The sequence below is a fragment of the Eleutherodactylus coqui genome, chromosome 5, assembly GCF_035609145.1.
Source record: "Eleutherodactylus coqui strain aEleCoq1 chromosome 5, aEleCoq1.hap1, whole genome shotgun sequence".
NCBI classification, from domain to species: Eukaryota; Metazoa; Chordata; class Amphibia; order Anura; family Eleutherodactylidae; genus Eleutherodactylus; species Eleutherodactylus coqui.
Window position 1 is genome coordinate 119,279,066 of NC_089841.1, and position 12,393 is coordinate 119,291,458.

Genomic DNA, 12,393 nt, shown 5'->3' on the forward strand with positions numbered 1-12,393 from the left:
CAATTTCACTCAGCCTAATTGGTCCTACTTTTGTCTACGGACAGTGGCATAGATTCTAACTTACCGGTTTTTATCGGATTTGATATATGTGTGTATGTTCTTCCCCTTTTGTCTTTTTAGTTATTGTCAATTAAAAGTTATATTTTAATATCTTTAGCCTAAGGGTCCACGTAGTAAATTTTCTCTAATATATAGTTGGACTGAAACTGCCTCTGTAAAATCTCAAAAGAAACTCTAAGGCCTCCTTCCCACGAACGGATTTACGCCGCGTAAATTCGCGGCAAAAATCCGCTGCGTGGCCCCCTGCTATTAGGTTCTATTGAACCTAATAGCACAATGCTCACGATGCGTAATTCCACCGCGGAATTACGCACCGCGATTTCTCCCGTCCTCACCCGCAGCATGCTCTATTTGCTGCGGGTGAGGACGGGCTGTACGCGCTGACGGCTTCCATTGCAGTCAATGGAAGCCGTCCGTTCACGCTATCTCCCGCTGTAACCAGCGGGAGATAGCGTGAAAAAACGCTTCCCCACCTACCGCCGCAGCGTCATTTGACGCGGCCGGCGCGTCACGTGACACTGCCGGCCGCGTCACGTGACGCGGTGGGCGTGTCACACGACGCGACGGCGGTGGGCGGGGAAGCGTTTTCACGCTATCTCCCGCAGGTAAGTATAGGGGCTCTGGGGGGCGCCGTGACGGGCTTCACTGCGTAATATTACGCGGCGGAGCCCGTCACGCTCGTGGGAAGGAGGCCTAAGGTCAAAATACTCATGACATTCCTCAGTGACTACATTAAAATGTGTATTTTTTTTTAATGGGGTCATTGGCGGGGGTATCTATCATTCTGACACCTATGAGCCTTTACAATCTTGGCTTGGTGTAGGAAAATAAAGTGTTCCTCAAAATGTTAATAATCAATGTTTAATTTGTACACCTTCTAAATAGTTAAAAAACCCTGAAAGTTTTTTTTTCAATGTGCTTCCAGAATTAAGTAAACAGATGGAAATATATATCTCATCCAAAATTTGTACAGTATGTTTGCACATATTTTAGATTTTGCAGTTGAAAATGTGAAAAAAAGAAATAAAAAAAAATAAAAACTTTCCCAATTTTGGCGCTTTTAATAAATATACATAACTTCTATCGGTCTATTTTTACCACCTAAATGAAGTACAATATGTGGCGAAAAAACGGTGTCAGAATTGGATATACAAAACCTTTACAGAGTTAATCTATCTTAAAGTGACACATTTCAGATTTCCAAAATTTGCCTGGTCATCAAGGCACAAACAGTCATGGTCACTAAGAATTTAAGTTTAGGAATAGTTGTACCCAACAGCATATTTGAAGATTCATAATAACAGCAATAACTTTTCAACTTCTTATTGGTAAATGTATTCTTTTTGTACTACTTATACATTTGACTCATTTATGGCTAATTATATTATTGCAATTACAAACATCTCCAGATTCTATGTATGAGTTCTAAATTCAATTAATGGAAATTATCACACATACTGATAAGTTACAGATAGTCCCCGACTTGCGAACATTCGAGTTACGAATTTCGCAAGATCCGAACAATCTGTCCTGCACAGTATGATGTAATGCTATGGCATTACATCATACTGTGCAGGGACCGGGCAGGCTTCTATCAAGCCTGATAGAAGCCTGTCCGGTCAGATCGCGGTTGCTAGGCAGCTGGGGACCTCCTGAAAGGCTCTAGGGCTGTCTATGCAGAGCGCCTATAAAGCCGTGCGCTTGATGGGCACTCTGCATAGGCAGCCCTGGGGCCTTTCAAGAGGTCCCCGGCTGCCTAGCAACCACACAGTGTCCCGCGATCTCATCTTGGGACGCTGTACGGGCCCCCTGAACGTCGGGTGCAGGCTGTTTATTACAGCGCGCACCCGGCGGCAGCAGTTCCGACGAGCCGCACCGCTCGTCAGAACTGTTAACACTTTAAATACCGCTGTCAGAGCGGTATTTAAAGTGTTAACAGTTCAGACGAGCGGCGCGGCTCGTCGGGACTGCTGCCGCCGGGTGCCCGCTGTAAGAACAGCCGGCACCCGACGTTGTATGGAGCGGGATCCACTCGCGATCCCGCTCCATACAAACATTTGTTCGACTTGCGAACAAAATGGACTTGCGAACAGGCTCCCGGAACGGAACCTGTTCGCAAGTCGGGGACTATCTGTATATTCTTTTGCCAACAGATTTTTTGGCTGTCCTTTTGGACACCTGGTCTCAAGAGTTGATAGCTGTGTGTTGTCTTTTTATATGGGCTTTTTCCCTGCTTGTAAAAATCATCATTTCCTATAGACAAGTATTTCTATTTTATTGTAAAGTGCTGCAGAATATGTTCGTGCTATATAAAGATTGTTATCTGTATTTCAGCCACACTGGACGGTAATGAGAGCAGTGACAGTGAGATGGAGGACAAAACCACAGCTGTGTTAGCAACATTAAAGTTGGATGAGTTTTTACATTTTAAGCTTGATCTGGAGGTAATTATAGTAGAATTTACCTTTTAGGTTTGCTGACATCTTCTGGCTAAACAGAGTAGTTCTTTCTTATTGGTTAAAGTATTTGAAAAGCAAAGTAGCCATAGTTAGCTATAATTATCAAAGAACATATTGTCTGATCTATTTAGGACCTTCACTGCATTTTTCGACCCTTTACATTTAAAGAAGTTTTCGTGGACTACGGTATTGATGACTTATCTTTTAAGATAGGTCATCAATATCTGTTTGGTGGGGATCCGCCCTGCCAATAAGCTATTTGAAGAGGTCACATCGCTCAAGCAAGCACCGCCGCCTGTTCACTGCATGCCATGCACTTCAGTCCCATTCGAGTGAACACTGTAAAATATACGATTAAACTGCTTTCATGTCATGTGACAAATGATGTCAGTGGCCTACCAAAAGGCTGCGGCGCTCAGCCAATCAGCAGGGATCCTGAGCTGTCCACCCCCACTGATCAGATATTGATGACCTATCCTAAAGATAGAGGGGGGAAAAAAGTGGAAGAGTGGGAAGAAGGCAAATAAAAAAAGAATTGCAAAATTATTATTTAGCAAATGTTAACTCTCAGTTCATGTAAGAGGAGTTCAGATCCACTCCAAGGCCTTAGCAGATAATTGTAGAAATATTGCCTTGCCATCCGCCACAATCTTCAAACGTGCAGGCTATGCCATTGAGGATTGGATGTTCCTGGATTTAAATTTATTCTTGACTTTCTCAAATGTAGCTCTCTGCTTCTGGAGTTCAGCAGATAAGTCCGAGAATATTGAACCCATAGCCCTATTGAATTTGATAGAGGTTTTTAGACAAGCTTGACGTAAAACTGTGTCTTAAGCCTGGCAATTAAGGAGCCTGGCCAGCAGAGGCTGGGGGTAGAGCCCCAGGCGTAGGTGGCTGTAAGGGAGCCCAATGAGCTCTCTCCACCGCAAACTGAGAGGAGAAAATATCCTCTCCCAATGTTGAGTTGAGCCATTGCTCCAGGAACGTTTCATGGTGCGAACCCTCTGCTTTTACTGGAAGGCCAACTATGTGTATATTATTACGCTGAAGGCTGCTTTCCAGGTCATCTAAGTTTGTTTGACATAATTCGACCTATCCTAAAGATTGGTCATCAATTTTGGAGTCTCGGAAAACGCCTTTAAGACAGATTTGTTTTTATCTGTAAAGTGTTAAAGCTAAATATGATGTGCTTGGTGTTTATCTGCTCCATTTTGCCTTTCAGTCTGCTAATTTGTTGCTACAACTGAGGCAGAAGTGGTACAGCTTATTTCTTAGACGGATGAAGTCACCCTCAAAACCTTGGTCTCAAGTGGATGAGGCCACTATCCGTGCTGTCATATCCATGTTAACTGCTGAAGAGCAGTCGGTGGGTTTACAGCAGCCTTCTGGAATTGGACAAAGACCAAGACCAATGTCTTCTGAAGAGCTTCCAGTATCATCATCTTGGAGGAGCAGTCATAGTCATAAGAATGCAGCAGAAACAGACTTCGACGAATTGTGTAATTTAGACAGGTAATCTATTCTTAGTCTTAAAACATTAGGATAGTTTACTCTCAGCAGTTCAGCTTTTGCGAGTTGATTGACATTGGAAATAGAAGATCTCTTCCTTACAACCATTTTTCCTGTCTTTACAGCAGCAGAACTATAAAAACTCCATCCTTGACCTTTTCTCAACAACCTAAACCTAAAGAAAGGATTTTACAGCATCCAAAACGACTTGAAGAGAAAGTAGAACAGTTGTCTGTGAAATATCCTGAAAGCAGTAGCTATTCCAGTCCCTGTGGAAGCCCTTCTCCGCCTGCCTCCATCAAGGTAATATCTGTAACTAGCTGAAAACACACAGTCCTAGACTAGATAGCACCTTTCCTAAAGGAAGACAGTCTTAAAAGGATCATGGGAACTAAAATGCACCTATGTTTAATTTGAGTGAAAAGACTCTTATTTTCAGAATTACATTGGTTGTAGGCAAAGTGCAGTAATTGCTTTTCTGCATTACATTTGTAGTCCACCATATCCACAATCGTTCTTTGCGAAGATCTACTCTCATTAGCTTCATAGCTTCTGTTCACAACTACATCCATTTTGAAAAGAATCTCTTGACCTATAAGGGTTTCCCCCATGTTTCCATCATGGTTCCAGTATGCAGACTGACAAAACCCTTTGAAACGCCAGTCTGAACAGAATGAATCCTGAAGTTGGCCTTCAAGCATTGCTCTTCCGCACATAACATAAAACCAAAGCACTGAAGTAAAGTTTGTTCAAGCAAGACTAGTAAAAATAAAAAAATTTGGAAAAACTGTGAATACCTATTGTATGCTGGTGACAAGAAAATAAAGTTCAGATGTTGTTTTTGCCTTGTAGAGCTCAAAATCTCCATCACCACGGTCAAATATGCCTGTGAGATATTTTATACTGAAGAGTAGCAACCTGAGAAACCTTGACATTTCCCAGCAAAAAGGAGTCTGGTCCACTACTCCAAATAATGAGCGCAAGCTGAATAGAGCATTTTGGGAGAGCAGCACCGTTTATCTGGTATTTTCTGTTCAAGGGTCTGGACATTTTCAGGTAATAATACAAACCTGCATAAAATCAAATGTAGTGCCAAATGTTTGAGGAAATGGTATTCAGGTTTACTTTATTTTATAGTTGACTCCTTGATGCCAACCTGTAACTGAATACAATGCAAGTTATACTGAATCTTTCCCTATAAAACTATAAGTATCAATCTACTTAGCTCCTCTTGCTTTACAACATGCTGCCTGCAGTTTGGACTGTATGTTTAAGCTGACAGACTTTCTTCAAAGTCTCCTGTAGGAAACTTGAAAACAAAAATTAACTAAAATAAATTGTAATAAAATTTAAAACCTTAAAAAAAATATTAAAGGTTCAAAAAATACTTTTCTTCAGTTTTATATAGATAAAAAACACTGAAAAATGTTCATGTGCTTGGTTTCGCTGCATCTGTAAAAGTCTAAAATATCTTGCAAACTATGTATCCTGCACAATGAGTGCTATAAGAAAAAAAATGCAGTTGCCTAATTGCAGTTTTCTTGTCCCGTTGTATTGGGGGACACAGACTAGGACTGTGGGTGTAATGAAGGCCACTAGGAGGTGGATACTAAGAAAACAAAAGTGTAAGCTTCTCTTACCAACTGTACCCCTCCTGCAGCCAGCAAGCTAGCCAGTTTTAGTTTGGTGTCCGTAGGAGGCAGACCTCTTCCTTCATTGGTCTTCAGTTTTCCAGACTTGGGGACTAGACTCTTCCTGTTTACCCCACCAAGGAGGGTCGAACAGACTGGATTTACAGCCTAGGCCTTCCAGCTCCTCAGCCTCAGCATCCCACCCCCCACTTCCTATGGGACTGTGCTTGAAACTGTCTTCCAGAGATGAAAGTCCTGAAAGACAGCCTTTAAGCTCTCCTTTCTGGTCAATAGTGGCGGCGAAGGATCAGCTACTGACTTCATCTACGGAAGCCATTTCTTTTTGGCGCCCAAAATGTTCTCCGAAAATCTTCCCTTCCTATACAGAATTCGAAAAACGTTTTAGCCCTGGTATAGAACCTTCCTTACAAATCCTTTCCAAGTCTTAGTGCTTGGACGTCATATATGCCTTTTCAGAGGAAGTGGTAGTCTTCACCAGTAGTGGTTCCCCCAGTGTCCCTTTTGCCCAGACATACTTTCTTGCCTACGGCTGATGATTTGCCCTTTTAAGGACATACGGGACAAAAAGCTAGAATCCCTTGCTGAAGCTTCCTTTGAGGCTGTGGGTTTGGTACTTTTGGCCTGTGTTTATCTCTACGTGGGTCAGTAGGGCCACTACTGAAAGGGCTAAGCAACTACGTCAGAAAATTCTTGCTGGCTTTCCTCACAACAAATTAGCCAGCGTTATCTAGCAGATCATCTAGGCTCTTAGCTCGCACCTCAGCTGGTTCGGTAACTTCTCGCTAAACACTACCAGTCCTAGGTCTTCAGATAACAAAAAATTCTTGCAGGACCACAATCACAAGCTCCCTTTTAAACTACGACTTCCCTAAATTGTCTGACATTCCCTGTTCAGGGAGACCTGGCTCACTTGCGTCTCAGACGCATGGGTTCAGGAGGTCATCTTTTCAGGGTAAACCGTACAATTTTCAGCTCATCCCCCAAATCGCTTTTTCACTTCCCGAATCCTAGCGTCTCCTTCACAGGCCACCATGACAGAAGGTGCAATCTCTGCAGACCCAGTCCGCAGTGATCATTCGCCACTGTATGAGAGTACTGAGACTAATGGTCCCCTCCTTTGAAGCCATCTCATTTGAGCGTTTTCCAGTGAGGCATTCTCTCCTGGTGGGACAAATCGGTGCACCCTTTTGATCAGGAGATCAGACTACAATCAAAGAAAATGGCCATTACTTACTGACTGAGGAGTGCATATAGATGCATCCTCTCACCATGCAGGTAGCTGACCACCAAATGGAGGAGCGAATAACACCTGTGCAGGACACCGATAAGACAGCCACTCACACTGCCTCTTGATAATGAGGGGTTGGCTGCTTGGTGTATACTCCCACACATAGTGGATACAGGGTGCCAGACCATTCTGATATATGTAGTTCACCATGCAGACCAGCAACCTATTAATGACGCCTTGATAATTCGACCGGTTGCCCTGCATTTCCATCAGTGAACCACATTGGTACTGCCACCCTGGGCTCCCCCTGGAGTCTTAATGCCACACTGCATGTGAATGATAGATAATAAATGCAAGGCATTGGTTGGATGTTGGCCAATGAGCCCACTAACCACTTCACGGTTCCTTGCGTTGTAGTGGGTCCCTACACTAATATAAATGCATTACAGAAGGGGAAATTAAAAATTAAAAACAATCACAGAAAATGGCCGTTACTTACTGACTGAGGAGTGCATATAGATGCATCCTCCTCTCACCATGCAGGTAGCTGACTACCAAATGGAGGAGCCAATAACACCTGTGCAGGACACTGATAAAACACCCACTCACACTGCCTCTTGATAATGAGGGGGGTAGCTGCTTGGTGTACACTCCCACACATAGTGGATACAGGGTGCCAGACCATTCTGATATATGTAGTTCACCATGCAGACCAGCAACCTATTAATAACACCTTGATAATTCGGCGAAAAATCAGACTACCTCCACAGCTTCAACTGTAATCTGGTACTGGATATGCTGCAGGTTGATCGTTTTGAGCTGTTGCGCAATATCCCAAATAGTATTTTGACTTAAAAGGTAGCATTTTTAATAGCGATCACTTTCATCCACAGGGTTTCAGAGCTGGCAGTCTTGTTGGCCAAGCCTTTATTGGCTGCCATCCATCAGGACACGGTGGTCCTCCGTCCTGTGCCCTCTTTCTTACCTAAGGTGGTGTCAACCTTTCGCATCAATGAGGACATTGTTTTGCCTTCCTCCAGGCTTTCCGTCACGCAACTGAGGGAATTCCCTTTCCATAATTTGTATTTAGTTCGAGCCTTGAGGATATACCTTTCCCAAATGTCTTCTCTCAGATGTTCTGATGCTCTTTTTGTTATTCCATATGGCCCAAGATGTAGACTAGCGGCTTCCAAATCATGTTGGATCCAGTCCGCAGTGCTTATCGCGCCGAGGGCAGGAAGCCTCCCTTCAGTGTTACTGTACACTCTACTTGTGCAGTGGATGCCTCTTGGGCGGTACACAGCGGTGCTCTTCAAGTGTATAAGGTCAATACATACTCTAAATTCTATCGGGTGCACATTTTCGTATCTGCTGACTCTTGTGTGAGTCAGAGTCTTGCAGACGGCTGTAAACTGTCGGCATGTATTTGAATTTACTCTTCCTACTTTTAAGGGACTACTCTGGTACATCCCATAGTCCTAGCCAACGTATGACAAAATCAGATTTTTGTACTTGCTGTGAAACCTCTTTCTTGTCTCTTTCATTGGGGGATACAGCACCCGTCCAAAGCCTTATTAAGTGTTGTACACTTTTTTTTTTCTTAACCATGTTCTTAATCCTTGCTGGAGTATTCTCCCTGGAGTTGCGCATGGTTCTGAGCCCTGTTGCATTGTTCAAAGATTACAGTTTTCTCCTTAAATGTTTAACCTGTTTTTTTTATCCTACTTGCTGTTCCTACTTCTTGCACGCAAACTGGCTAGCGATCATTTTGGTTGGTGTCTGCTTCGGGTCATTTTCTTTATGTATTTATTTTTATTTTATTCTGTGATTTTATTTATTTTTTTATAACCTATTTTTGTAACTTATTTTTTACCATCTATGTCTTCCATGAGGTCATTTAAGACCTCTGGGGGACATTCACATTGGTTTTTTTTTATTTGACACCTTTCCACTGTAGCTGGGGCATCCATCGAGTTATAGGGAAAAATATTCCTCTATAGTGACAATAGTCATTGAGCACTATGTACCCGGGAAAGGAGAAGGCAGAAGTGGTTAAAAACACTTCTGGGAACCCAACCTGCTCCTGCTTGATTGCAGGAGCAGAGGCTTTACTTCCGCGTAGTATTTTTGCTATTGGCCTGAATTTATTGGCAAAATTGCTATTGGCATATTCAGCTTCAATGTCTATTTTACATAACATAACTTGTGCTATTCCTTTTTTTCTGTAGGGCTTTGCCAGAATGTGTTCAGAGATTGGACAGGAGAAGAGTCCAGATTGGGGATCCACGAGTCTTGGGGGAGTGTTTAGGGTGGAATGGATACGGAAGGAGAGTCTTCCTTTTCAGCAAGCACACCATTTACTGAATCCGTGGAATGAGAACAAGAAGGTCCAGATAAGTCGTGATGGACAGGTAATATTTGTACAAGTAAAAATACTTTGTGGAAATTGTTTCACACTGTAAATTGTAAATGCCTTTTCACGAGGTCTGTGTTATAGTTTTTAGTATTTTTTATTTAGAGCACTAACTAGTTTTCTAGGCCCCTCAAGAAGGCAGCATGCAGTTGAGTCTATTCAGAAGATTGCATAGACTCTTATCTAGTCCTGACTATCCAGCTCATGTTTGGGTTATGATCAGTGGTGGTAGCAAGTATTCATGCTGGGGAGATATCACATTTCTTCACAACAGCATTATACTTCGTTTCACAAATTATTGGTTATTCTTAGTTGTATTCAGTAATATTATCCCTTGTGGTTTATACCTATAAAGCATCCAATATACCAACAAGTGTGGTAATCCACATTTATACACTGATCACTTCTACACATTCCAGACATTATAAATAATGGGTTTCCATTAAAATAGACCAGATGCACCCTGTGATCACTGCATGAAATAACCTGTAATTTAAATGTCCTACTAAATATGCAGGTGTGCTCAGCATGTAGACATCTGATCTCAGGAAGGTATATGAGGGATATATATTTGCATATGTATTTATGCTTAATCAGTTTTTATTGAAGCATTTTAGTTTTTACATAACCATAAATAAACATTTTCAATCATCATCATTACATGTATCTTTCATTAAGCCACCTACTATATCTGAACACAATCAGGTAGTTAAACAACAAGTGATAATTCTTAATTATGCCAATAGCCCTTAATTAGCATTCTTGTCTATAGGCCCATTTACACTGGACGATTATCACTAAAAATTCGCTAATCACGATCGTTTTAGTGATAATCGGTGTGATTGTTAAAATCAAGCTCACCTAAAAATTATCGTTCCCTTTTAGCAGTCGTTCTCCACATCAGTGGGAAAAGAAAAAAAAACCCGTTTCGGCGCGGGACAACCCCTTTTAAGTATAATGATATATAGAAGAAAAAAAAATGTGTTTATACCCAGATTAAGTTATTATCGCTTGTGTGACATATAAAAAGAACAATAAAGATCGATCCTAAACTGCATTCTACTAGTTTCCAATCCGTCTCCTACATTCCGGAGATTTCTGGAAAGGGACTCCAAATACATATAAACTTCTCGCTATTATCTCTCTCCTCTGCCACCAACTCCTCCATAGTCATCAACTCATTAACCTCCTGTATCGGCTCCACCGTTGTTGGGACCCTTTGCGTTTTCCAATATCTTGGAATAATTGAGTGTGCAGCTGTTAAAAAGAAACGCAACAGGTCTTTCTTGACAGCTGATATTGAACCAGGTAGCATAGACAGGAGAGCTATCTGCGGAGTGGGAGTAATTGAACTTTTTGTAATTTCCTTGTAAGTGGAGAACACCATATCCCAAAAGGGCACAATGCTAGGACAATTCCACCAAATAAGCAGCATGGTTCCAAGCTCTCTACCACACCTCCAGCAATCTGGAGAGACCGCAGGGAAAACGCAGTGCATCATAGCTGGACATCTGTACCACCTCGCTATTTTATAATTCCTTTCTCGCTCGTGTCATTGGGGTACACAGCAAAGACCGTGGGATATAGCTTCTGCCACTAGGAGGTGACACTAAGTACAAAAAAGTTAGCTCCGCCCTCTGGCTATATCCCTCCTGCCGACAGCAGGCTAATCAGTTTTTAGCTTAGTGTCTCGTAGGAGGACAGTCGTGCCCGTTAGGGCTGCTTTAAGGGCCAGGGTTAGACGGAGAGGCAGGACGCTCCCCATCAAACCCGAACGGAGAGGAGGGCGAACAACCTCGGGTTTGTCCAGGTTGCTTCTTGCCCGGCCCGCCTCAGAAGGAAAGGTGGCACATCCGGATCATATATATCTGCATGTGGCCCGCCAGCGAGAGCCCCCCCATGTTTGGTGCAGAGGTCCGCATCCCCTTCCCACGGGCAGGCGATGTTATAGGGGTAGGCTGCTGGAACTGGGGAGCCGCTTTTTCTTCCAGCAAGGACGCAGGAGGTAAGTATGCGCTTGCAACATCCCCCCCCACCTCTCCCTCCCCCCTTCCTGGCTCTCCCTCCCCCCTCCCTTCCTGGCTCTCCCTCCTCCCTTCCTGGCTCTCCCAGTATGTCGCTTTTTGCACGCGTACCTTGTGGGCTGCAGCGAGGCGCAGGGATTGGCGCAGGCGGACAGACTCCTTTTCATCGGGAGTAGTATACGCTATGCATGGCTGCGGCAGCGAAGGGCATTATTTGCTGGGGCATTCCTGCATTCGGCTCCCCTTGAGCTTGCAGGCGGGGTGGGGGTGGGCAGGTGAGTTCACCGTGGAGGTATGGGCTCACCTGATATTCAGGGCGCTGGTTCCAGGCACAAGCCGGTGGTACTTCAGGGCAACAGCTTTCAGTATGCCCTGGCCTTCTGGCTCCCTGCAGGGGCTCCCAGCAGGAGTTCCTGCGATGTGGGGGCTCAATGGAGAGGGCTGCACTGCAGCCCCGGGCACGGCAACGGCGGAATTAAAGGGGGCGCGGCCTCGCCGTGTGGCCACGCCCCCACGTGACGCGAGGGGCGTGGCTTAGCGGCAATACCTCCGTGGATGGGTGTGGCCACGCCCCCCGCCCTCAATGACTCCGTGCAGGGGTCGTGGACTCATTGGCAATGCACGCCGCCCCTGCCCCTCCCCCCTTCCTCCCTCAGCACAGGTGAAGGGGGGATGACATCAGAGAAGCAGCCTATTGGGGACCGCCCTGCTGCTCCACTCCTTGCTGCCCTTTTCTGCTCAGCTTATACGCTGTACAGCTCAAGCTCCAGGAAAGAAAGCCCTTCAGCACCTGCAGTCTCCCAACCCAGCGGCTCCCCGGACCTCTTCGGACCTCGGCAAGGACTTGGGTAAGCTCTGCCTGGCGGCTAGCTGCCCTCTTTCACTGCGTATCCCTCCTGCCGGCGGTTGGCATAGCAGAGGATAGCTCGCACTGTTCTTTGCCCGGTGAAATCCCAGCACCATGTCCGACCCCAGAGCCCTGGAGGCTGGACCAGGGACAGCAAGAGTAACGCACTTTGCTTGCTCACGCTGTAACCTAAAGTTCGCA

The 12,393-nt window shown here is 44.5% G+C and overlaps 1 protein-coding gene across 2 annotated transcripts in view; it reads left to right on the plus strand.

The window, feature by feature from the left end:
* Positions 1 to 12,393, plus strand: part of YTHDC2 (YTH N6-methyladenosine RNA binding protein C2) — an 88,036-nt gene that overhangs the window by 58,528 nt on the left and 17,115 nt on the right. Inside the window, exons 26-30 of one of the 2 annotated variants that reach the window (XM_066603075.1) lie at positions 2,395 to 2,504; positions 3,742 to 4,031; positions 4,154 to 4,331; positions 4,881 to 5,084; positions 9,137 to 9,319. In XM_066603075.1, coding sequence (XP_066459172.1) covers positions 2,395 to 2,504; positions 3,742 to 4,031; positions 4,154 to 4,331; positions 4,881 to 5,084; positions 9,137 to 9,319 — 965 coding nt within the window. The remainder of the gene's footprint in view (positions 1 to 2,394; positions 2,505 to 3,741; positions 4,032 to 4,153; positions 4,332 to 4,880; positions 5,085 to 9,136; positions 9,320 to 12,393) is intronic. The other variant, XM_066603076.1, reaches the window with a different exon arrangement.